At 39.2% G+C, this 27196-nt stretch overlaps 1 protein-coding gene across 1 annotated transcript in view; it reads left to right on the top strand.

The window, feature by feature from the left end:
* Positions 1–27196, top strand: part of gbe1b (glucan (1,4-alpha-), branching enzyme 1b) — a 96151-nt gene that overhangs the window by 60683 nt on the left and 8272 nt on the right. The window contains exons 13-15 of the mRNA XM_005926491.3: positions 6681–6865; positions 12579–12709; positions 22878–22995. Coding sequence (XP_005926553.1) covers positions 6681–6865; positions 12579–12709; positions 22878–22995 — 434 coding nt within the window. The remainder of the gene's footprint in view (positions 1–6680; positions 6866–12578; positions 12710–22877; positions 22996–27196) is intronic.

The following is a 27196-nucleotide window of genomic DNA, read 5'->3' on the forward strand; positions in this document are numbered from 1 at the left end:
TCAGACTGAAATTGGGGAAATTATTCAGATTTCAGTTTGATTGAGTCGTCATTTCCCTAAACAGCAAATAGTACAACACTAAAATTGTTTCATTTATGCATTTTGGCCTGTGCATACAGTATATCGTATATGATGACATTAGTTGTTCTATTTACATGTACATATACAGAAACCTTTTTTCAGATGGCTATCTATGGCACACTGCATTCTTTGATGTTTCCTTTAAGAGACGTGGATATCTTGAGTGTACAGATATTCCGTCATGAGCTAGTTTTTGTTGTTGTTTTTAATTATAATGGTGTTACCAAAAAATCAATATTTGTTACTTTCATCCTGCGTAAACCTGCATTGGTGCTATATAATGAATAAAAGCCACTGAGGTTTCTTGACAATACAAAAATGACAGTAGAGTTCATGCTTTAGAGGCCGTTAATGCCTTTAGAATCCTTTTTTCCTCCTTTCTTTCATTTTAACCACAATGTATTGCAAAAGTGTCAATATTTTTTTATTTTTTTTTTTTTAATGGTTTAGTGTCTTGACACGAAGCTAAAAACGTCACATTTAGAAATAGTCTGTAAAGGTGCAGTAGAGCTACCCGTGTCTCTGCCTTGGCCTGCAGGGCCCTAATGTTTTATGGAGGACCCTCAATAATGCATGGTCTTTGATAATAATTTCGCAACCGTGAGTACACTACATACTCAAAACTGGCTTTGAACTGTGACTGTGATACACATTGCCCATGGTGGAATACCTGTGTAAAGCATTTGTAGCTTGTATCTTTGTGGATGTGTTCTCAGTGGTATATGAATTACAACAGGTTCTTTGGCTTTTTGCAGTCTGAACTGTGCATTGCATGCCACTGCATTGATCCATTCCTCTCCCTTTCTACACCAGAAAAATGTACAATGATTCTTTTGGTGCTTTCACTCCCAACACCTACCCATACTGTATGCAACATACTGCAACACAGAGCCATTTCCCTTGGGTGTGTTGAAAATCATTGTGGGACATGTAGGAACTCAAAAGTGCTGTAGATGTTGACGAGCCAGGCTGAGGGTGGATACAGCAAAATAGTACATTATGCATCAGACATAAAATATTGATGTTTGACAGTGAAATAACATCTAAATTTAGATTTTTTTTTTTTTCTTTCTTTCTTTCTGATGAAGGAGTTCCTTGAGGGGTTTAAAACATTTGAGAGTATTGCTTTGTTCCTTTTTACATGTATTGGCTCAGAGATTACTACAGTGGGGCAAAAAAGTATTTAGTCAGCCACCGATTGTGCAAGTTCCCCCACCTAAAATGATGACAGAGGTCAGTAATTTGCACCAGAGGTACACTTCAACTGTGAGAGACAGAATGTGAAAAAAAAATCCATGAATCCACATGGTAGGATTTGTAAAGAATTTATTCGTAAATCAGGGTGGAAAATAAGTATTTGGTCAATAACAAAAATACAACTCAATACTTTGTAACATAACCTTTGTTGGCAATAACAGAGGTCAAACGTTTACTATAGGTCTTTACCAGGTTTGCACACACAGTAGCTGGTATTTTGGCCCATTCCTCCATGCAGATCTTCTCGAGAGCAGTGATGTTTTGGGGCTGTCGCCGAGCAACACGGACTTTCAACTCCCGCCACAGATTTTCTATGGGGTTGAGGTCTGGAGACTGGCTAGGCCACTCCAGGACTTTCAAATGCTTCTTACGGAGCCACTCCTTTGTTGCCCGGGCGGTGTGTTTTGGATCATTGTCATGTTGGAAGACCCAGCCTCGTTTCATCTTCAAAGTTCTCACTGATGGAAGGAGGTTTTGGCTCAAAATCTCACGATACATGGCCCCATTCATTCTGTCCTTAACACGGATCAGTCGTCCTGTCCCCTTGGCAGAAAAACAGCCCCATAGCATGATGTTTCCACCCCCATGCTTCACAGTAGGTATGGTGTTCTTGGGATGCAACTCAGTATTCTTCTTCCTCCAAACACGACGAGTTGAGTTTATACCAAAAAGTTCTACTTTGGTTTCATCTGACCACATGACATTCTCCCAATCCTCTGCTGTATCATCCATGTGCTCTCTGGCAAACTTCAGACGGGCCTGGACATGCACTGGCTTCAGCAGCGGAACACGTCTGGCACTGCGGGATTTGATTCCCTGCCGTTGTAGTGTGTTACTGATGGTGACCTTTGTTACTTTGGTCCCAGCTCTCTGCAGGTCATTCACCAGGTCCCCCCGTGTGGTTCTGGGATCTTTGCTCACCGTTCTCATGATCATTTTGACCCCACGGGATGAGATCTTGCGTGGAGCCCCAGATCGAGGGAGATTATCAGTGGTCTTGTATGTCTTCCATTTTCTGATGATTGCTCCCACAGTTGATTTTTTCACACCAAGCTGCTTGCCTATTGTAGATTCACTCTTCCCAGTCTGGTGCAGGTCTACAATACTTTTCCTGGTGTCCTTCGAAAGCTCTTTGGTCTTGGCCATGGCGGAGTTTGGAGTCTGACTGTTTGAGGCTGTGGACAGGTGTCTTTTATACAGATGATGAGTTCAAACAGGTGCCATTCATACAGGTAATGAGTGGGGGACAGAAAAGCTTCTTACAGAAGACGTTACAGGTCTGTGAGAGCCAGAGATTTTCCTTGTTTGAGGTGACCAAATACTTATTTTCCACCCTAATTTACGAATAAATTCTTTACAAATCCTACCATGTGATTCATGGATTTTTTTTTCACATTCTGTCTCTCACAGTTGAAGTGTACCTCTGGTGCAAATTACTGACCTCTGTCATCATTTTAAGTGGGGGAACTTGCACAATCGGTGGCTGACTAAATACTTTTTTGCCCCACTGTAAATGCTTACTGTGATGATATTTGTACAATAAAATATGTATCTTTTCATGAGGGAATGATATATTTCATTCTGCACAGTCTTCTCTTCCATAGTTTACATTGTCAGCTCAGTTACAATGTAAATTTTTTTTATGTTATTCCAGTTCTCGGTATACAAGTCATACATTCTTTACACTGAAAATGCATTAATATGCTTATTTAAAACGACTCCACTTACAAAGCATGGGGATAGCACTATATCTTCATGTGTATTGTAATCTTTCAATTACTCAAATAGTGCAAATACAACATACTGAATGCCACAAATGGGAAAAGAATAACATCTATATGCGTAAAACTGCAAATATGTTGGGATGTCTTATGATCAGTAGTACATAATATCATCAAAAGAGTAAGAGAAAGGGATAAGGGAAGGACTCAATAGTAAATGACCGTGATCTTCGAGCCTTCTAGCAGCACAGCAATAATCCTGTAGTGGAAATTACTGCGTGGGAGCATTTCCAAAAAGCATTATATCATTTTGCATCACTTAGTCTGAGCCTTTCAGTTAAATGCTCGTTAGTGTCTTTGGTTTTTTTTGTTTTGTTTTTGAAACGTATGGCGTGTAACTATTGAGCAAAGAAAAACGATTGTGTTGATGCATTAAGAATGGTCTTAAAACGGTCAATTTCTTCCCTTAGGCAAATAAGACACCTGATCACTGGGGAGATTGGCATTTTAGGTAGCCTCCCTAGTGGAGGAAGAACACTCAGAAGAACTTGTCCTTTTGCTTAGGGGCAGTTAATGCCAACTAACATATCCATTGCCACCTGTGGCCAGGGCCAAGACATAGCCTACAGCAGCTGTAACATCAGTGGAGGAATTGCCCAGCTGTCTTGATAAAACAGACAGGAGGAGAGAAAAAAACAAAGATGATGTCCAGAGGAGAGCCTTTACTTCCTGTATTAGTGCCTTCACACAGTCCCAGATTTCTTTAGCTCACAGGCTGATGAAAACTGGCTTCAGGTGTGTTATAAATAAACTCAAGAAGGTGGCAAGGATAAATTTTGCTGTTTATTCTCTTAAACTTCAGAGCACTCGGGAACTTTTCTCACCCACATACAAAATTCCCAGTGATGTAAGGACAAGACTGGAACAAGACTGACATTATCAATATCAGCAATGAACATGAGTAAACAAAGTCAGATGATATCAACATCATGGCCTTCCAGAAGGGTTTTATAGTCTATAGCTCACACGGTGTAGGCAAATTTCAGTTTGTGAAAACAGGGGTGGAGTTTCAAACAGTGGAGAAACCTATCTCAGTAGATCTACAATGCAGGATCTGTTCATTAATCAGTAAACAGAATCAAGATCATCACCAAAAGAAACTAAGCCATCACCTGTATACAAGTTCTGGCCACCTAATGAGGTACAGAATAGATCCTCACAAAGCTGCTCATTAACACAGATATCTACTGTAATCAACCAATCACATGGTAGAAACTCAATGTATTTAGGGGTGTGAGCATTACAATGACCTTGTGAAGTTCAAACCAAGCATCACAATTTGAAAGAAAATGTGGTATTAAATGAGGTGATCTGATTATTTCAGAAACGACTGCTCTCTTGGGATTTTCACACGCAACTATCTCTAGTGTTTGCACAGAGTGGTCCAAAAAAGAGAAAGTATCCAGTGAGTTTCAGTTCTCTGGGCCATACAATCAAGCCATCTCTGAATGCACAACACGTGAAGTCAGAGCTGATGGGCTACAACAGCAGAAGACCACAGCAGGTGTCATTCCTGTGAGCTAAGAACATGGAACTTAGGCTACAACTCACACTGGCTGAGCAAAAATTGGACTACAAAAGACTGAAACAAATGTTTCCCGGTCAGATGAGTCAGTTTCTGCTGTAACATTTGGATAGCAGGGTCAGAGTTTGGTGTCCAAAAAGAGTTTAAGCTGCCTGTGGTGGATATTTTCTATATTTTCCTTTGGGTCCCTTAGTTCTAACTGAACATTATTTAAACGGCACAGCCTCTACTCAATTGGCCTCCACAGTTATCAGAACTAAATCCAATAGAGGATCTTTGTAGAATTGGAAATTTGCATAATCAAGAATGTACAAATGGTCAGCCTGCAGTGACTTTGAGAATATCATCATGTCAATATGGACCAAAATCTCTGAAGAAGTTTACAGGACCTTGGTGTCCAAGGTGGCACACTATACTTGTTTGCCACAAAATTAACTAGCACTTCTGCTCCCTTATAGTGTTATATGTTCCACCTACTTACTATTGTAATTTGTGACTATGAGATCTGAAAAATGGACTGGTCAACTGGTGTAAAATTAAAAGTTTTGATACACACCCTGTACAATAATACTGAGAAAAATAAATGAATTAAAACAATTAGCAGTAACTAAATCTCATTGAATACTAAAACTGTAGTCACCATTTTCATTACAGTATTCCGCATTAACATATGGGAAATAAAAGGTTTCAACTTTGGTTTGTGCACTTTTTGCACAATAAACACTTAAAGTCAAATCCATGCAGTGCGCAATGTTTGACTTTCTCACTAATCTCCAACTAAATGAAGTATAGGTTTTGTGCTTTTAATATATGAAATATTAGTACAAGAATTTCAGATACTCAATAAAGTAGTGTACACAATCCTCTTGGTTGAGTGCAGGGAAGAAAGTCTGTTTTTGACTGGTGGTGCTGAGGTGTAATTCTCTCCTTAACATTTCAAGTTCACTTGTGTGGGAGGCTTGTTATTCATGCAGATGTCAGAAGAAAAAGCACTCTCTTACTTTCTCTCTCACTTTCTCTCGCTCTCTCTCTCTCTCTCTCTCTCTGCTGCCCTAATTCCTAGGCAAGTGCTGCAGTGTGCTTGTTCTGTTGGCAGTTCATGTCTTATTGTTTGCTACTACTTTAACACCTACATAATGTATTTCATTAAAATCTGCTGTCAGTCCCTGTCTGTTCCACTTCATCCCATCACTCAGGGGTTTTTTTCCCCCCCTTATTTATTCGTTGTTATTTATTTATTTTTGTTGCCATCATCTTCCGTCTCTGGTTTGTCTTTCTTTTACTGCCAGGAATTCAATTATCCTGGCTGTTGTTTTATGATGTTGTCATGACACCCAGTGACGGATTCATTATCTCATCTCCTTTCTGGCGTGTCTTGATAGTAGCATCAGGTCTGTTATCAGAAAAGTTCCACCGAGTGTGTTCTGTTTTGCTAAATGCGCGCAGTCCGAAGATTTCAGCTTGTTTCTCCTAATTAAGTGAAAGATGAGGAAAAGATGAAATGAACAAACAGGCATTTGAAAGGTGGCAGAATAAGACAGTAATTTAGATATTGTTTTCACAAACACGAATTAAACAGCGATGAGCGAGTGATGAATCTGTTTATTATAGTCTCATTTGTGTGCGAGTTGAATAGCTCTTGGTATTGGTTCTAACACCAAGTTGAAACATTCATATTGTTATGAAGAACTGAGATTTAAATTGTAATGATGAAAATGTATCCTGGTGAATTCATTTTGCACAAATTGAAAGGGCGAAGCTCTAATGAAAGCTACTGGATTTGGGGCAGATTCTTGGGTTATAAGATGATTGTCACTTGGTGAAATTTAGCTCTCTTTAAAACAGGAAAGTAAGTATCTTCTGGTCAGGTTATGAAAAAAGTGTGATCTCTATCTTTTTATTTTTCTATCTTGTTAAAAATTGCACAAAACCCTAAATGCACCTTATATAGGACAGAATAATAGGGTCTTTTGATTCAAAGACTGTGCCTTTCCGTTCATTATGTACCTTTTTTAATAAAACTTTCTGTGTTGCAGGAAATGAGTTTGGCCATCCTGAGTGGTTGGATTTCCCCAGAGAGGGCAACAATCAGAGTTACCACTATGCCCGGCGGCAGTTTAACCTGGTAGATATGGATCACCTGCGCTACTGTCAGCTCTATGCCTTTGACCGGGACATGAACCGTACTGAAGACAAGTACGGCTGGCTGGCAGCTCCACCTGTAAGAACGTCACACGTTGACTGTACAGTAGGCTTTATGCACGCAATGTGATGAAACGGCAAAAAAAAGAAATCGCTGCAGCAACTTTTCAAACACATATACAATAATAGCCTGTCGTTTCTCAACCAGCTGTTTATAAGTCTGATAAAGGTTTATTTTCTTCAAGATTAAATGTAGTCTCAGCTCACTATCTTCACATACCTGTAAAGTTTCCCTGCACACATTAGAGTTCATTTTGTAAATGTCTTGTTTTTCTGGCTGCTGTCAGGTTGAACAGTAATAGATTTCCTGAAGCTTGTGTCTTTGCCTGCGTTTGAAGCCTCTGGGAGAAGGGAAAAAAAATGTGTTTTTTTTTCTCTTGAGGTGCTGGTAGCAAAGTAATGGGATAATGCAAATGGAGACTTTGGCTAAATTGACAGGGATTAGAAGTGAGTGTGTGTAATTGATTCAAAAATACCTTCCCTCACATCCCTGGGAACCAGTCCCCAGATTAAAGCTACTTCACCTTGCTATGTTACACTCTGTCCTGCGGAGTGCTGCTCGACAGACATACAAATGCAGCAGAGTAGAAAAAAATATCAGAGGGCATAATTAGAGACATGCCTGGTTCACACGGATAATTTCTGCATATTGGCCTATCAGTCAAAAGTGTGTTCTGAGTTACTGGAGGCTCCTACATCCTTTAGAAGTAGATGAGAGACAGAGCTTTGGAGGTAAGGCAAAGGAAAAGTACAGCCTTACTGATTTGTGTGCTGCCTGCTGGGTAAATGAGAAGGAATGCTGATCGTAAATGATGCTACTGGCAGGGAAAGTGAATACATTTGGCACGAGAGCTGACCTGCGGCATACTGTGAGTGCTGTTTTTCTTGGTTCTGTGCATTTAATGTAAAATCATACAGTAGGTCACAGTTATATAATATACACTTAAGACATCTCAAACATAAATGATGTTCTGTAATAGCAGTTGTGCTGTGCTCTACAGCCAGATTTAGCAGTATGTGTCTTATGGAGGGTCAAAGAGCATGTATATGTGATTCGACTTTCACTTTGTGCGTTTTGTTGCCAAACAAATATCTGAAAGGTTGTTGAGATGTATTTATGTCAAGAACACTAAGGAACAATCTGGCTTTCATCTGATCTTTAAATAGTCATTTGATTGTCTCAACATACTATAGCAATCAAAGGAGCTTGCAAAGAAAAGCGTCTGGACTTCTTTAAGTTACTTGAAGACGTTTCACCTCTCATCCGAGAAGCTTCTTCAGTTCTGTTTGACTCCCATCACCCTCTGGAACACAAACTTGGAGTAATTAGGACCCTACACCACCGGGCAGAACATGTTCCCTCTAAGCCTGAAGGAAAAAAGAAGGAACACACACATGTAAAGGAAGCACTCAAAACGTGCGGCTATCCTAAATGGGCGTTCTTAAAGTCAGCAAAGAGGCACAGAAAAGAAGACAGACACCAGCGAGGGAGGATAAGAAAGACAGACGCAACAACATTGTCATCCCCTATGTAGCCGGTGTATCAGAGAAACTCAGGAGAGTTTTCTCCAAGCATCGACATCCCAGTGTATTTCAGACCCAGCAACACGCTCAGACAAAAACTGGTTCACCCGAAAGACAAAACGCCAAAACACAGACTTAACAATGTGGTGTATGCTGTACAGTGCAGCGAGGAATGCCCAGACCTCTACATTGGAGAGACCAAACAGCCACTTCACAAGCGCATGGCACAACACAGAAGAGCCACCTCCACAGGACAAGACTCAGCAGTCCATCTGCATCTTAAGGATAAAGGACACTCTTTCGAGGATGCCAATGTTCACATTTTGGACAGAGAGGACAGATGGTTTGAAAGAGGAGTGAAAGAAGCCATCTATGTCCACTGTGAGCGACCATCTTTGAACAGAGGCGGGGTTTACGACACCAACTCTCTGCCATCTATAATCCAGTTTTGAGATCCCTTCCCAGACGCCTTAACGCCCACTCACATCCTGGGCCATCTGACCTCAGGAATTCGCATGATAAGGTGGGGCCAGGTTTCACAATGAAGCTCACCCGAAACCCTGGCTGATTGGGACCCACACCCAGTTTCACACCTTGGCTCAGGCGATTAGAGGATCATCAGGGGGTCCTTTTGTCCCTCTGTGGGGGGAACTCCCACTAGGTTTATATCTGGGACTCTCCACCATTTGACCTTAGAACTGAAGAAGCTTCTCGGATGAGAGGTGAAACGTCTTCAAGTAACTTAAAGAAGTCCAGACGCTTTTCTTTGCAAGCTCCTTTGACTACGATGACCTGGATGACTGAGAACCTTCACAGACATACTATAGCAATATTATCTTGGGGAAAAATGTCTTGGACTCCACTTTTTTCATTGCTCTCAATGCACATAACATAATAAGGACAAACATTGAATATAACAACACCAATACAGCATATTACCAGATTTATACATGCAATGGTGCAAAACTGCTAGAATCATTATGGAATAAAGAAGGGATGGATAACTGGTTACTGTATATACAGTATTTACATGATGTCTTGAGTTGTAGGTTGCAGAAAGAAACTCTACATATATCTGATTTTGGATTTGTTTAACTCTTGAACGGAGGGCAGGATGTTAGCAAATTTTTAATCCTCACTGTCCGTTTTAGTCTGGTTTATCAAACGGGTGATCCTGATACTGCGAAACACGTCCACTGGCAGCAAACTGACAGATTTGGTGAGAAATGATAGCCTGTCTCTGCTGCTATAATCTAAGTCTATAAATCAACTAATCAGAATATGTACTAACAAATAAACCAGCAGACATCATGCGTTTGAAGATATACGAGACATCGATTACAGATTGGCCACCATTGAGTCCATATAAGCCCTATATTTCTCAATAATACAATGTTCTTGTTTTTAGCAATATATACTCATGAATTTGATGCCAGAAACACATTAAAAATAGTATGGGGAAATAGGGCATGTTATCACTGTGTTGTATCACGTCTTCTTTTCTTACTACTTGTACAGGAAGCCGTTCGAAATATGAGGAGACCACTTGTTTTCAAAGTTTTTATTATTAGACTTGAGGCATCCTTTGTTGGCTCTGGATAATATCAAAATATTTGTCACTGAGTGACAGGTATGAATTTCAGATCTTCAGACAGTCTCGGTCGTTGTGTCCTTGGGCAAGACACTTCACCCGTTGCCTACTGGTGGTGGTCAGAGGGCCCGGTGGCGCCAGTGTCCGGCAGCCTCGCCTCTGTCAGTGCGCCCCAGGGTGGCTGTGGCTACAATGTAGCTTGCCATCACCAGTGTGTGAATGTGTGTGTGAATGGGTGGATGACTGGATATGTAAAGCGCTTTGGGGTCCTTAGGGACTAGTAAAGCGCTATATAAATACAGGCCATTTACCATTTGTGTAGAAAAAGCAGCGTATGTTGCTCCAAAATATAAACATGTGGTTTAACATTAATACATTGAATTAATATAGCATTAAAATCTTCAAAGTAACCAATGCTCTATGCAGGAATGCATCCCTATGCCTTCATGGATGCTGCCTTATATACATATGTATGTATGCCTGTCTTTTACTTGTAATAGCATGTAGCATTACATCAGTTAGTCAGTACTTGGATAAAATGGTACACACAGATATTATCTCTAAAAAAAAGAAGTTTCTAAGTAGAGGCGTTAATCAATATAGGCATTATGTAAAACTTAAGCTACTCATAAGATATTGAGTAAGTGCCCTGAAGACCAGACAAGAGATAATAAATCAGCTCTAGTGGTTTGTGTGGCTGACCCTGTGTTCCAGTGTCTGTGCACACAGAAACAGCTGAGACAAGAAATTCTTATTCACAGAATGAAACAATATCACAAAAAGAACATCAGAACATCACTCGCAGATAAGGCCAATAAATGTTCAGAGATTCTGCTATAATAACCAGATGAGGCGAAATCCTTTGTATGGCTCATCAGTGACATTGCCAAGGTAATTGTTCTTAGTGGGGAAAATTCTATAGCTCGGTTAGTTCAATATTTCACTGTAGTGGAAGGATCCAAGGGCATTTTGTAGTTAAAACAAGAAGCATAAGCTGATATGTCAGCAGTTCTCCTTTTTGTCCCTGGTGTAAATGAACTAAGCAGAAATGGAAACATGCAGGGACTTTGCTGAAAAGTGAGATTTGTGCATATGTCTTTGAAGATGTGCATCTGTGAGTTTTAAAAGGCCAAAGTTTTTGGGCTTGAACTAAAACTCCTCTTCCTTGAGGTGTGCAGCTCTGAATGTATTTTACGATAAAGCAGCACTCACTAGCAAATAAAGCAAAAATAATTTATAGCTCTGACACCAACCATTAGAAATACCCAAGATGCTTTTAATCGCTTGCAATGAAACTTTAGTCAGTCTTTGATGGAAATCGTAAAAATGGTCTATAAATCCAGCAAATCAGAAAAAATGCACTTTGCATAGTTTTTTTCCTAATAATAAGGTCATTGGAATCAGCAGTTTGGACGTGAGGCAGTGATTCATTCACATAGTTTTCAATAGAAAACCTTGGGGGCAAAAGTCAAATCATTATTTTTGCCTTTTCCAGCAGCAGGTTACATCTTCAAATGTATTTTCAATGTCTCCTATCTCTCCGGAAACGGAAAATGTTTGCCTGTGGCATATCCAAAGTTAAATCCAATTTTTCTGCCAACTGCGCTGGGTGCGCTGGACTGCAGCTGACTTAATATAAGTTCTAGCGAAGAAAAGGGAGCAGAGAAGAGGATAGCATTTTGTGCAAATATTGGATTTTAGCAGTGGACTAGCAAAAATTTACTCATTCAGATTGCTGACTTCAAAAATAAGCTCTTATTGCCTGGCTAAGTTTCAGTCAAAACAGCTCCCAATCAGGGGGATCCTGCTGGCAGTGACAGAAATTTGACAGACTGTGACCTAATGTCATACTAGAGGGTTTTGCTTTCATATCGGGGGACCATTTATTGGCCTCCTAAATAGGTATTTTTCTTGTTCCCCACTTGAAAATTATTACATTATAATTTTTATTTTTCCATGAACATTTACAGATTAGGCTATAATCAGAATATATTCCTAAACTACGAAGACAGATGATTACATTGTCATTTAATGCTTATTTTTATTTATGACTAGCTCTGTGTTCTAATTTGGTCAAGACTTCATGGCTTCAGATTAAACTGCCGGTCAGTGAAACTTGGCTTTACTTGGAATTTGCAGAGTTCTCATGTAGAAATGGACTTGGGAAAAGACTCCAGACTGTCAGCTCATTTCTTAACCTCCATCCTCTCTGCTGGTCCAGTTGTCGGGGTGCTTATCTTCTCGTTCAGCCGTGAATTTGCTGCCCTGAAATTGGCTTGGGGAACAAGGCACTAAAAATAGGGGGTGGGGTGACATTGATAATCTCTGCTAATGACACGTTAACAGTAGCTCGCTCCACAGGAGAGTGGCGGCTTTATCATGTGCAGCTGTCTAGGGCTGACAGTGTCTGCCTTGCGCTACCCAGGGCCGCTGCTTTCTGCTGATGATTGCCACCCAAAATTTGATGTGGGAATGTCTCTTAGTGTGTTTGGAAATGTGTAGTCCACTGATATAATGTGCTCCATTATAATTCTCTAAATCCAAGATGAGAAAGGTAATGACTATTCATGAAGAAATACTTTATTAGCTTTTCTTTCTCTCTCCTCTCCCCCTCCAGGCCTTTGTCAGTGCCAAGCATGAAGAGGACAAGGTCATTGTGTTTGACAGGTCAAATGTGCTCTTTATCTTCAACTTCCACCCTAGTAAGAGCTTCCAGGACTACAGGGTGGCTGTAGAAGCTCCAGGAAAGTATCCTTCATATGTCTTTTTTAAATTTTATTTTAATTTTAAATCTTCAGACTGTGGCTTTCCTTTGTTACACCACAGTGCACACTTACAGTGCCTCTCAGAGTAATGTTGTCCTTGTTAGTTAGTTAGTTCCTTTATATAATAACACGACTAATCTTTTGAGCTTGACAAATTACTAACTGACAATATTTCAACCAAGACAGTAATTGACTGTTAAAAGGGAGACTCAAACAAAAAGCTGGGAAATACACGATCCACCCTGCACAGCTTGACTTTGAAAGCTCACAGAGAATATACGATCTGTTTTGGGATTGTGCTTCTTTTGTTGACATTATTTTACCCTGCTGGATACATCCTCTCAACTCTGGCTATTCTGTAAAACTCAAGCACTGCCAGTAATTCCATTCTCCATTTGTACTAAAAATGGATGTACTAAAACAAACAGCTGGCAATATCTGTATTTTTGTTTAATGTCAAAAACTCCAAATCCAAACCAAATGATTTTTGCTCTTAAATACAGTCAATAAATTAAGTTTTAGACTGCTGGGCACTGCAATATTAAACAAATGCCATGTAACAGGAGGAGTATAATGTGTGTATTTTTCATGTGAGTGGGGACTTTATAATAAGCCTCTGTTCCTTTGCCAGCTTCACTGTGTGTGACCTATCCCAAAAAAGTAGTATTTTTATCACACCAGTTCAGAGCTGATTCATCTCAATTTCTTCCTTTGAGTTTGCTGTGGGTTACAGCAAACTCAAATATATATATATCTATAGATATATAGATATATATAGATATAGATAGATATATAGATATAGATAGATATATAGATATAGATATAGATAGATATATAGAGATAGATATAGAGATAGATATATAGAGATATATCTAGAGAGATAAGTGTAGAGAGAGAAACTTTCTGTTGTTTTTGGGTTTCTGTTTGCAATCCAGACACACTTAAACACATATTGCTTCCATGGTAGTAACCAGTTTGTGTCCATTTGCTGAAATATAATTTCAAAACTAAGCCATTGATTTAGAAATCCCCTGCACACAGTGGAAGCACTGTGATGTCCCTGTAGATTAAGGCAACAGAATAGCCAGTTGGATCCCAGATTGCACATATGCTCACCTACTGTGTAGCAGACTATTTTTATAGTTGCTGATTTCCGCATGTTGGCTATGTCGTAGGGTAGTGGAGAGTTTGCATGTCATCTCACTGTGACTGTGTGAGCTTTATGTGGGGACCCCAGTTTTCTCCCACAGTCGAAAGACATGCTTGTTAGCTTAATTGGTGAATTTTTGTCTGTCTGTCTTTGTTAGCCCTATGATAGCATAGCAGCCTGTCTAGGATGTACCTTGTGCCTCACCCAGTGTCACTTGGGGGATAGGCTCTAGCTAGTACACTCACAGCCCAATGACCCTACTGGGACAAGTAGTTATATGCATGGATGAATGGATTATAAGCTGTGCATGAGTTTCTAAAGCTACATCACATGCAATATCAACTACTGACAATTTTGAAAGAATAACACAGCTCTACATAAAACTCCCATAAGTACATTTAATAAGAGAAGATTTTAGACTGAGAAGTGGATCAGACTTGTTAAAAGTAAATGCATCCTGTAAAGACTCACAGTTTTAATGGCAGTGTTTCCTCTAGAGCTAGGACTTTTGTAATATAATTTTAGCAGTTGCTGTTGAGGGGAATATGAGTTGGTTGTTTATAGTAGTGTTGTTATGCTATTAGAGAGAAGTAATAGCAGAGCCCAGTGATTCAGAAAGCATTCTCTTTAGCAGTATTGGCTGTCAGAAATTTAATGAGTCCCACAGTTGTGATTACAGCAGGCTTAATGATCAGGAATGTGAGCGGGGACAGGAAGCTGACAGATTTGTATTTATTATAACGGACATCACTCCCTTATGAGGCCCACTGCAGCTCACACCAACAGCTTCCCGGATGGATATGAAGCTCTGATGCATTTCCAGCTACGACTTAAATGATGTGATAGTGAGTCAAAATGCAAGACAGAGTTTGGTAGGTTTTTTCTGTATGCCAGCAGCAGATTACACATGAGAAATTCAATCAGATGGTAATGATTCGATTGACTGGTATTAAACAGGAGTTATTCTTATTATTTCTACATCATTTTTATTTTATTTAGATGGATAAGTGGTTGCCTCTGGCTTAATTAAATAATGAAGCTCTGTCAAACTGTAATAGAACATAAATAGAAAACACTATTATCGCAATCAAATATGTTTTCTATGCGAATTGTACAGTATTTTGCCAAGCTATGTTATTTGTACTTATTATATAAGGTCACATACAGGGAATGATTAGGTGACATTGTCTTAGTAGCATAAATAACACAGTGGCAATAACGTTTTTGCCATCGAATTGATTGTAAGAGTTAATGAACACATTATTAAATGTGAATAGTAAGAAAAGACATTAATCAAGTTTATTCAATTATTAAAAACCAACAGAAGTGACATCGAATATTTTAACATCATCCTTTAATTGTAAGCGTGTTTGATGTGCAGTAATTGTACGTTCTGCTTTGTGTTTTTACTTTGCCTTGATGGGGTGAATCTTGGGCAAAGCACTAATAGCCTTGCTTCACAGTGTCGGCAACATCGTTTTTGAGGGTTTATTTTCATTTAGATGCAACCACATCTTTTCCTCCTGGTGCTTCTTTTGATGTTTAAGGAGCGGCCTCAGACACTGGGTGGGTTGAGAGGAAATGCAAATAAATGTGAGGGCAAAGCTTTGCCTGTCATTATACAGAGAGGCGGTAAACACATAAAGGCAAATGTGCTGTGTGTGTGAGGAAGGTAAATGTGCCGTGTGTATGAGGAGATGCAGATCCTCCGATGGGAATGTGTGCAGAGGATCCAATTAGGCTAGAAGACAGATGAAAGTGCCACTCAGAGGCAGAGGAGGTAAACAAGACAAGCTCAAAGAGTCCAAAAGTGCTTTTTCATTACACTCAGCCGTCATATACTTAAACTTTCTTCTACCTGTGTGAGGGTCAGGGATGTCACAGTGGAGCTCTACTCCACTGCGGTATCTGGAAATAATAGCGAGATGCAGGTGACCATGCTGTGCACTAGTGAAAATTGATCCAATACAGGATGTCATTTCCTTTAGCAATACAGCAAGTACCACATTATATCAGAGGGTGTTCCTCTCTAGCAAAAAAAGACCTTCTGTGGCCCTCGGTCTCATGTTGCATGGCTGCGTGGCATTTAAATTGATCTTCAGGTGCTTATTCTTTCCGGCATCTTCCATAATTATGTTATTAGTCAGTTACAAAAATAAGCACTATGTTACCTTAGTTGCAGTACTCTTGAAATATATCACCGGATCTGGGTAACTCTGGGTGAAATAATTACATGTTTCAGTATAGTAATCCATCAAAATCCGAGCCTCTGTAACCGCAAGACGTCGTCAGATTTTTCTTAGACTAACTTTCTAATTGTTCTCTTTAGGATGTGTGTTTTTGTTTCTCTCTCAGAAGAACTGCAGTGAAAGTAAAGCGAAGCACTTCGCCTATAAAATTGTTGGCCATTAAAATGCAGTCAATGTCAGGTTTTTCGACAGCCACTCAAACCGTTTGAGTGAGGTTTTTTTCTTTTCTCTCCGAATCGTGGTGGACACGTTCTTCAGGCAGTGGTCTTTATCTGGCTGGTTAGAGTATTTGAAATCCCAGTTGGATCCCGTCACGAAAGCTGTACCTGTCAGTGCTGATTGGTCTTTGATTTACACTGTGCCAATAGGCAGTTGCAATTGTGTCAGGTCATCATTTTTACTTTCCTGTCTGAGCTGCTCCTGGAATGCCATTTGGGATAATTCAACTACAGGTGTAGTGACACTAAATGACTAACTATGCATGAGCGAAAATAACGTGCTCTGATGTTATCTATAATATTCCAGGTAAGGTTTCTGAAAAAAGGAACTATACATCTATTTCTTTTTAATGCAGCTCTCTGCAGACTGCTTTAAGATAAATGGCGATGTGGCTGTGTGGTATTCCATTAGGTTGTAACTCTAACGGATATCATCCACAGACATCCTCATCAGTCTGGTGGCTTAATCTCTGATTCCAGAAGATGTTCAAATGGTGTAGACAGATAGAGGAGCTTCTTTATTTCAGACATTAAAAGAAAATTAAATCCTCTGGTTTTATTTTCGTGGTGTTGGCCATCATTTCTCATATTTATGATAACATTGTACTCAATAAGGTAATCCTTGAGTTCTGGAAACATACTGATTACTATCAACGGTATACTGAGGCAAGAAATGTGAGCAGCCAGGTGATAAGAGAAGCTATAAACAAGCCAAGCAGTTTGAATAAATTGTTTACAACTATAAGGAAAATAAACTACATTCCATCTGCATCCCACTAAACCTCTGTAACATGTGCTATGGTTTTATGCTGCAACCTTTTTGGGTACAGTTTACTGTAAGGGATACACTGACAGGAATACATAAGTCACCTACCTACTGCACTTGTCTGTTAACCACACTTATTTAAAGTCCAGTTAGACAGTTCAGTCATCCAGAATCAATGACTTTCCTGTTCAGTATATAAAGTATTTTATTGTAAAGACTAAACTCTAAAAATGTACAATTTACAAGGTGATCCCAGAGTTCCGTACACGACCTGAGTGTTAGTTCAGGTAATAATTATGTTCTATGGTTCTAAATGAACCATAGAATATGAAGGGAGATTAATAATATTTGAGTACAAAAATGATGTTTTCTTTAAATTTTAAACAATCCTATGCTTCAAAGCCCTTGGCGTATTTTCTTTCCAAATGTGTAATAGACATTTCTTTTATATATAATGATAACTTAAGAATGAAAAATAAATCTTTGTCACTTTATTAAAAGTGTGACAAATGTGTTGGATAATCCCCAAGTTTAAGAATGAAAGTAAATGATTAAAAAAAGTACAAAACCAAATTTTGCTGGAGACTTAAACATACTTTTAAGCGCCATGTTTTTTGGGGGGGGGGTTTCAGTACGTAGTCATCAAATTTAAACATAATTTATGATTTTTATCTATTTATTTTATTTTATAGCAATATTCTTTAAAGCTTCTACTTTGCATCAGATTGGGTTTCAGCTGCTAGTTGGCTCGAGCTGCCTCAACACTTTCGGTCACAAAGGAATAATTTCTTCCACTCTGATGAAACTTACACCAGCTGAGCAGCAAGCAGGGTAAAAATCGACTCTGAAAAGGCTAGATACACTATTTAGAAGGCTTACAAGGCCATGCCGCATTCTTCAGATGTGCACATGCAGCTTGCTCAGCTCTTGTTTACCCTCGCCAGGGTGCTATTACTTTCATATGGCCTGGGAAAAAAAAAAAAGACGAGTTGATGGAGAAACTAAGTGGTAGCTTGGTCTGCAATCGCAGCCATGGCGAGATTGTTTTCAGGTCATCAATGACTCGAATCATCTAGCTTCAGACTGCCTTTCTGCTCATTGGGCAAAATTGATTGTGTTCTTTAATCTTCTCCTTTATTCACAGAGGCTGTATTGATTAAAATACTGTAAGCTGTTGTTGCAGCCATCTGTAGCCACTAACAAAGATGTAATCGCTCAAAGCATCCAACTACCAATTTGTGCCAGTTTTCACTTCCTTTCAGAGAACTTTGCCAGGGAACTGTGAATTACTTTAACTGTGCATTTTCAGCATACACACTGTGCTGTGTGTGTGTATGTGTGTATGTAATTTTGTATGTGTATATAAAGGAAGGAGTACTGCAGTGCTGCTTGCACTCCAACTCAGTTTTGAAACATGCTAGTGGAATATTTACAGTTCACATCCTTATTACATTCACTCACTTGGGAAGTTTTTTGGTGTTATTTGTATTAGAAAGATTAAACTTTCACACTTCACATCACGTATCTTAGTTTCCCGGGCGCATTATAATGCCTGAGAGAATATGTCTATGTTTTTTCGATAGGTATTGCAAAGCTTCTATTGCAAAATGAATTTGCTCTGTCAATAAATCACCATAGTGGCAAGTTGAGCAAGGGAAGGTGTGGAGGAAGGGATCTTTCTCTTGAGCAAAAACAATGCACAGAGGAGAGCTTCTTTTTAATCATCACTATCAAAGCAGACAAGCAGACAGCAAAAGCAGAATTTTCCAGGCTCTTGGGCAGAATGAGGCAGCGTTTGAGGATCATGCTTAAACTCAGGAATGTCGCCTACGGGTAGATAAGGTGATTATTCAGCCAGCCAATTAGGGGGCTGTTTACATGTTTATCCCGTTGTCCTGTTTTTTTCCCTTCCCTATAGTACCAATCTTTATAGCTACCAACCCTGCGATATACAATAATATGCACAGATGTTTACAGGTGTTTACATTATGCATGGGGAATCAGGGTAGACATGGTATCTACTAAGGATTTCTGGCTGGTAAGAGTAAGGCTAACCTTTGCATGTTGGGAAGTTTTTAAATTAGAAGCACAGTACTTTGCAAAAATCTTGGGTCTCCCCTCATTTCATATTTTGCTAGGAATCACTCACTATGTGTTAATAGACCTCTCTGCACGGAATCATACTTGTTATTAATCTCTGGCTCTCTTCCACAGCGTGTCTTTTATCCTGTCTTCCTTCTCTCACCCCAACGGGTCACGACAGATGACCCCGCCCCTCCCTGAGCCTGGTTCTGCCAGAGGGTTCTTCCTATTAAAAGGGAGTTTTCCCTTCCCACTGTCGCCATAGTGCTTGCTCATAGGGGGTCATATGGTTGTTGGGTTTTTCTCTGTATGCGTGATTGTAGTGTCTACCTTACAATATAAATTATATTATATTGTTGTGATTTGGCACTGTATAAATACAACTGAATTGATTTGAAAATGGGTTGAGTGGAGCATGAAAGTCAATATTTGGTAGGACCATCACCTCAAGGCAGCCTGAATATTCTTTGGCAAGCTTTGTTGCAATTTCTTTAAGTAGTCCTCAGGAATAGTTTAACAGGTTTCTAGGACTTTCAAAGCTATTCTTTTAATGATGCCTGTCTTTTGTTCAGCTCTCTATCACAACCTGGCATCCACATATGTGGACATCACATTTTGGGTTATTTAGACCAAAATACTCAATTTTGCTTTACAAGGGCCCGATATCCACTTACGAGGACATTATACTGCTACTGTTCTATCAAAATTTTAAACGAATATCCTCATATGTGGCTCTTATTTTTCTTAAAAACAAAAATAAGCTAAAAAAAAAAATCTGGTAATTCCTTGTTTTGACGTTCTTGGGCCCCAATCAGGCCAAATATCGAAGAGAAATTAAAAATGCATGCCGTGGAAGAGTTCGGGTCTTAGGAGGTTAATGTAGAGATCCGGGGAGGCCAATCAGTGACTGTAGTATTCCATTGTGTGTTTTTGTATCCTGATATGATTGTATTGGCAGTGTATTTAGGATCATTATCATGCTAAAAAAAAATGTAGCTGTTGCCAATCAGACACTTTGCAAATGATATTCCATGTTGGTTCCAACTCATTCCTGCATTTATAATTACATAGACTTTGACAAGACCTCAAACAGCTGAAACGCAGTCCCAAACCATGTTTTACAGATTGCTGCAAATACTCACTGTTGTACCTCTCTTACAATCTCTTCTGTGCTACTGATGATGATTTGAACCAAAAATTACAAATTTTGACTTATCACTTAAGACCTGTTGCCACTTCTGGCATACTTTAGCCTCTTCCTCCCTATTCCCTTAAGAATGTTTTCTTGACAGCCACCCTTCCATTGAAACCATTTCTGATGACACTTCAGTGAAAAGTAGATGGATCAACTAAAAGGCCAGATGTATCTCTCAGGTCCTGTGTCAAACCTTAGCTGGATTTCTTTCCCTATTTTTGAAGGATATGGCTTTTAGAAACTGTTCATCTGCTGTAGACAGTTTTGTAGGCCTGCTTGTTCTTTTTGTTCTCTACTTGTCCAATGTCCTTTATTTTTTCCAAGGACGTGGACAAGTATGCTGTTTTCAGCGAGTGACACTTTAGGAATTACCTTGTTGGTGCAAAAAGAGCTATTTTATGTCTGTCAAACTATGTTGTCTTTGGCATTCAGATTCAGAGAAAAGGAATGAGCTGCAAGTGAAAAGGTGTCTAAAGATAAAATTTAGTATTGGCCCTTTTTAAGTTTTCTGTTATGTGTAGATACAACAGTGTTGTTAGGTACCCATTTGAATAATTCATCAGTTCAAGTAATTCAACAAACAAAAACATCTTTCCACTGAAAATGATCAGGTGCAAGGTGTTCAAGAACACTTTAAAAACTTACAAGAAAGTTTGTCTTGTTGGAAGCAAAATATATAGAAATTAAGGGGGACTAAATTCCAAAGTATTGTATATTTTATTTATTCATGCATGTTTGCCAAAGTGCACTTTCTTTCATTTTTTAAATCTTGCTTTTAAAGTATTAAAATATTTTCTCTGACATTAATAACAGCCCTGCAACTGATCCTGACACCCATCCTTAGTCCTTTTTTTTTTTTTTTGTCAAGTAACAACATGCTCATGTCAAGTAGTTTAAGAAAGAAAAGAGGAGTTTTCTAAAAGTCATGGAGGATTGATTCTGGCTCTTAACAATTTTAATATCACATCAGACGTTAGTTCGACATTTGCTTCAGCTGAAGGGCATAATTATGCATGTAATCAGTTTAATGTTGTAGCATGTATTCTCTACAAAGGTGACTATCTGCTGAAGTAAATACTGAAATGCTCACTAGAGCACATAGAAAGACTTGCATATTGTATTTCATCCACTATCCTTCCATATTTCTTTGTTTTAAAGAGCATGCAGATTTATTGATGACCAAGTTTAAGCAGCTGCAATAATTCAGCCCAGAAAAGTTTGAGTCATTTTGTACAAGGACAGCACAGAAGCAAGGTAAAGGATTATCCTCACTTTTCAACCATCCATACATACACTACCTGCAGCTTTCCTCTTGACTATTTCTTTAAGGGCATCCAGACGCCTTAACGCCTTAACGCCCACTCACATCCTGGGCCATCTGACCTCAGGATTTTGCATGATAAGGTGGGGCCAGGTTTCACAATGAGCTCACCCGAAACCCTGGCTGATTGGGACCCACACCCAGTTTCACACCTTGGCTCAGGCGATTAGAGGATCATCAGGGGGTCCTTTTGTCCCTCTGTGGGGGGATACTCCCACTAGGTTTATATCTGGGACTCTCCACCATTTGACCTTAGAACTGAAGAAGCTTCTCGGATGAGAGGTGAAACGTCTTCAAGCAACTTAAAGAAGTCCAGACGCTTTTCTTTGCAAGCTCCTTTGACTACGATGACCTGGATGACTGAGAACCTTCACAGACATATTTCTTTAAGGAAATCTGTGGTTTACTTTGCTGTCTTAGTGCAGTAAAACACAACATCTCCTCACCCTCTCTGATTCCTCACCTGATAAAGACTTAATGTCAGTGTACAAAAGAATAAAAGATAAAGTTTATCTTCCACATACAGTGTTTGTATACTAAAAAACAGAACTGGTTGCAATGTTCAGTACAGTATTTGTTAGTAGCAAATTTAGACAAGTAGCCTCTTGTACATCTGCTAAATACCAACTTGAGGGAGCTCAACAACTTGGCTAACTCAGTGTTATTTAGATATATTTCAATGAGTCTGCAGTGATTTGCTGAGTACTTGACTTAAATCAGTCTAGTCTCTTGTCAAGTTGTAAAACAACAAAATGTGAACAAATCCTAGAGGAGGAGAGAGTATTTTTTATGATTTGTCATGTGTATCTGTTGTCACTCATTTGGATCACTTTTTCTGATTAAATTCATTATTTATGCAGTGCATTAGATAAATTAGACTGTCAGGCTGGATGGTTGAGCCATGGCTGAATCGCTTCTCTATTTATGTTAATTTCAGGCAGCGTTCTCCTCGTGTATTTGGGCTCCGCACTGTCGCTGTGCTGTGCCGCGAGGAGGAGATGAATGCTGATGGATGTGAGGATTTCAATGAGTATAAACCAGCTGAGCACTGCTAAACCAAATCTGCACACCAAAAGCACTAGTGCTAAAACTCCTTCTGCACTTCTTAGGTCTTCAATCTCATAAGCTAGTTTCCCACTGCTATTGCGCCTTAACCTCAATCTTTGCCAGATACAAAATCAAGCTGGATTCAGATGCGGCTCAGTATGGAGGTCACGGACGGCTGGACCACAACACGGAGTTCTTCACACAGCCCGAGCCCTTTAATGGCCGCTCTAACTCCATCCAGGTAAATACCTACGGCATCACATTCTGTGACTTATAAAAGGTTATCTTTTGTTGAATGTCATTATATTTAAATGTAAAGTATTCTACAATTGAAAATCCAGGGCTGTTGTATTTTAGAGTCCACTCTCTACACCACTTTTCAAATAACCTATGCTGTATCACCATCCCATTCAGCATACTATTAACATGCTTTTGAGGTTGTCCGTGCTGAAAAAGCGACAAAATTAAGCATTGCTCAAAAATGTCAGCGTGCATACTAAATCACTGTTGAGTGTGCTGTTGATGGACACCATTGTCCCACAATGCAGTGCACATATGTAGGCTAATGGAGAAGTTGCCCACAGCTGCAAAACATCAAAAGGAGTAGTGGGTGGTGATAAGAGAGCTCTACAAATAGAAATGAAGGATTAAAACTTTTGACAAACATTTTTCTTTCTTCTTGTTGTTACCAAATTAATTTAGCCTGTAGCAATACAAAGTCACTTGTCATAGTTCCTTTTATTAGAAAAGTATAACAAATATTACAAAAGTGCAATTTTGTTAAAATTGGGACTCTATGTGAAATGTGGGAAAGAGAAGAATGTGCTGATCATTTAAGCTCTATATGTGAAAGTCAATAGTGTAAGCACGTTAAATAAAGAAGGGGGTGGGGTGATATTTGGGCAGAAAGACTTCACCTCCTGAATTTCTTTATCTCCTCTCTTTTATATCTTACTATAATACACAAAATCTCTGTCTTTGTGTTTCTCAACTCTGACACAGTCATGAGTTGAGCAACTAAACTTGGCACACAGGTACGTGTTAGGCCCATAAAGGTTTTTATCTTTATCAGGTGTTCTGACATCAGCAGTGGGCGTTGGGTGTTGCCTCACACCAACCTAGCAACAGGTTAAAATGGTGTTAAAATTTTGACCATATAAACTATTTACTAGCCCTTACATAATTACATTTTTTTTTTTTTTTTTTTGTAATGTGATTAAGTATATCAGTTTTTGTCATCATGAACATGCCACACAATACTGGAGCATGGGTGTGTTCTAGTTATTAAAAGATCCAGAGACATCTCTGTATTTAAGGGACAATGCTGAAAACCTGCACTGAATGTTTGAGATGTTTCGGCCCTCTCGAAAGTGGACTCAGTTGTGTTATGGAAGTCAGTGCATGGGCTCAGGAAGATTTCTGATATCCATAGAACACAGTTTTATCACCACGTTCACACACTGGCCCCACTGTAGCCACTGCAGATGGGGCAGAGGTGAAATGCATAAATCAAAACTAAGTTGAATGAATGTGTTTTGGGGGTTTTTTTCCTTTTGCTTTTTTGGGGGGGAGAGTGGGGTTTCATACGAGCTTTCAAATACATTGAATTCATCTTGGATCCTTTTATAATTAAGGTTTGATGTAAAAACTAAGGTGTTAATGGCACGAGCTTTCTTCATCTTCTGAAGGGGTGTATGCACTGGGACATTGACAGCTCCAGAATGTCAAATGTCAGCTACTAAAATTGCTTTTGAGTGTTTGCAATAGTTTATAACATAAAAGTTATCATTAGGTTTTAAAAACAAACAAACAAAAGAACTGTAAAACTATAAAGTGATATAAATTACCCGCATTGTTCGTTGTTTTTTGGTTCTCTGTCGGTTGCGTTTCTTTTTTTTCTTTTTTTTCTTTTTTTTCCACATTCATCACATTTTGTTAATTGCTCACAAAACGTGTTGAAAAAGCTGTCTGTGTGTTCATGTTTGGTCCTTTTATGTTTTATGTTTAATTTCACAAATCATTTTAATTAGCCTGAAATGGGTTTTGTAGTGAGAGGATCTTTCGAAGCCTTTCTAATGAGGTTTAAGTGTGCTGGGATGAAAGAGGGCTGCTTGTTCTGGCAAAAAGCCATGGTCTCCCTGGTCTGGGACTCTCAGCTTAACAACAGCAGTATAATTTAGTATCTGGTTCATTAGGATTATTATTTTTTAATACAATATTTAATACAATATCAAGAAAATATATTACAACATTAAAAAAAACTGTGCCTCTACCAGGGGCTAGCTCCCATTGTTTGTGGCCTCCATAGTGCTACATTTTGTTTTGTGCATATCATATTTGGCTTCTATGCGTTCACTCCGCTCATGCTGGCAGTTATCCTGGAGTCATTGAACGTTATGTGAATCTGATATCTACAGCTCCTTTCACATTTCACAGCAAACAATGTGCATTATTCATGGCGCTAGAACTTACCTTTTCATGTGCACACCGCTTAAGCTTGCATGGCATCATGGAGGGGAGAAAAATATCTGGGAGAATGAAGCACTGGGCTTCCATCAGGAGGACTGCTTAAGGCTAATACCATGAAATAAGTCTGTCCTTGAAATATAGAAAGAAACACTGATATGCATTTTAAGCAGAGTGCTTGAGGATCTTCCTCTTGTTTACGTCCCCCCTTTTTTCCCAGTTTATTTATTTTTTTATTAAAATGCTGAAAGCCAATAAGATGTTTATTAATAAAGTCAGGAATGAATTAGTGAGGATCAGCGCAGATGGATTGCATGCTACATCTTATGTTAATGATTTCAATTAATGCACAAGGACAGTGATGTCTCTGAGGTGGTCTGCGGAGTCATCATCTCCTCCTGTTTTTGTTTTTCAGTGTGTTTATTAGATTAAACGTTTTGAGGCGGTACTTAAGTCGTTTCACTTGGTACCAGAGTTGACGTAGCACCTGATGAGGTGTTTGTGTATCTGAACTCAACTTGAACTTCTTCAGATCAATACTGAAAGTGTTGCAGTTAATGGATAGAGGATATTACTCGATATTAAGAGTTGGACGGCACACTTTAATGCATCAAAAATGTGTTTGGCAAAGCTCACACTGCTATTAAGAGCATCAATTCAGCTTTATTTAAGATTCTGTCGACCCCAGTTTAAAAGCCTCTTCTTCTTTCATGCAGACACTGATCCTCCGTCGTATTAACTTAGGTTTCATCAGTTAAGGACGCAAATTCTACAATCTCTTAAATCTTTCCTAACTCTTATTAATTCAAACACTGCTGCTTCACCCACATCCCTCTTGGCCAAAATGTGAAGTTTAGTTAACAAGTCATCTGCTAATTTTGGCACCATCATAGATTAATGGGGAACGACAGGAAGTGAGAGGAATGGAGCCGACAGAGAGGGAGGAAGAAGACAAGCGGGGACCCTTCTGTACATACTGTATATGCTTTATAGGCTCCTTCGTGGAGATTGCACAGCGAGACTGTAGTCTTGCATAAAGATGCTTTTCTCCTCCTCCTCACACCTACCTGGTTATGACAAGAATAATCAGACAAGAGCCTCTGCGGGGGCTGCGAGAGGTGCCCACATCATCCATGTTTTATTTAACAACTTTTGCTTTCAAAGTCTGCACAAACTTCTTTTCTCCTGTCTTTTTAATGGGTCTGTCAGTTCTCCAGCTTCCTCGTTACAGTGTGATAATAAACTCTCATATCCTCCAAGAACGCATCACACCTCAGACTGAGAATGCACATAATTGGATTAAGCTAGCAGAGTCTTTTGCATCCTGGTAACATGTTAGGCTGTGGCAAGCACCATGTGGCTGTAATACCCTGTGTTTACAAATCTGCTCCTGGACACTTGTCATCCAGCATCTTTTTAGCGCTTTCAGTCTTGTCTGAATTATTGAATTACTTACAAAAGTGACCCCTTTTGCATTTTCATCATATACTATATTTGCAAGTGATATAGTTATATACACATGTTGAACCAAACTCATTAAGTGGAAAAAAAAAAAAAAAGACCATGCATGCAAACAAACATTTTTAGGGAGAGCTTTACTGAAAGATAATAGGAGATAAGCCATTTCTAGATGTGCTTTCCAATCTCTTCTGCTTAGGCACAAAGAAACAGGCAAGGACGACGACCAGAACCATCAGCCATGTTAAGTGCATTTCTTTCAAAACTGTGTAAGCTTGCCATCACCTCACAACTGGCAGAAAACCGAGTCTACTCCACCCATGTACAGTCAGGATCAGACCCAGTCTTTATAGGAGAATTGTTTCCAAGAGGATATTCCTCTGATGTGGAAACAAATAAATTTGCTTTGTCCACCAAAAGGCTAGAAAGTGCGCTAAAGGAGCAGTCCCTCAAGGAAACAGTGAAGCCTTTTGGCTTTTTGCAAACCAAAGATTTTGTGCAACAAGCAATACTGTGAA

This window comes from Haplochromis burtoni, unplaced genomic scaffold (genome assembly GCF_018398535.1).
Source record: "Haplochromis burtoni strain Fernald_Lab_line unplaced genomic scaffold, NCSU_Asbu1 Contig_36, whole genome shotgun sequence".
NCBI classification, from domain to species: Eukaryota; Metazoa; Chordata; class Actinopteri; order Cichliformes; family Cichlidae; genus Haplochromis; species Haplochromis burtoni.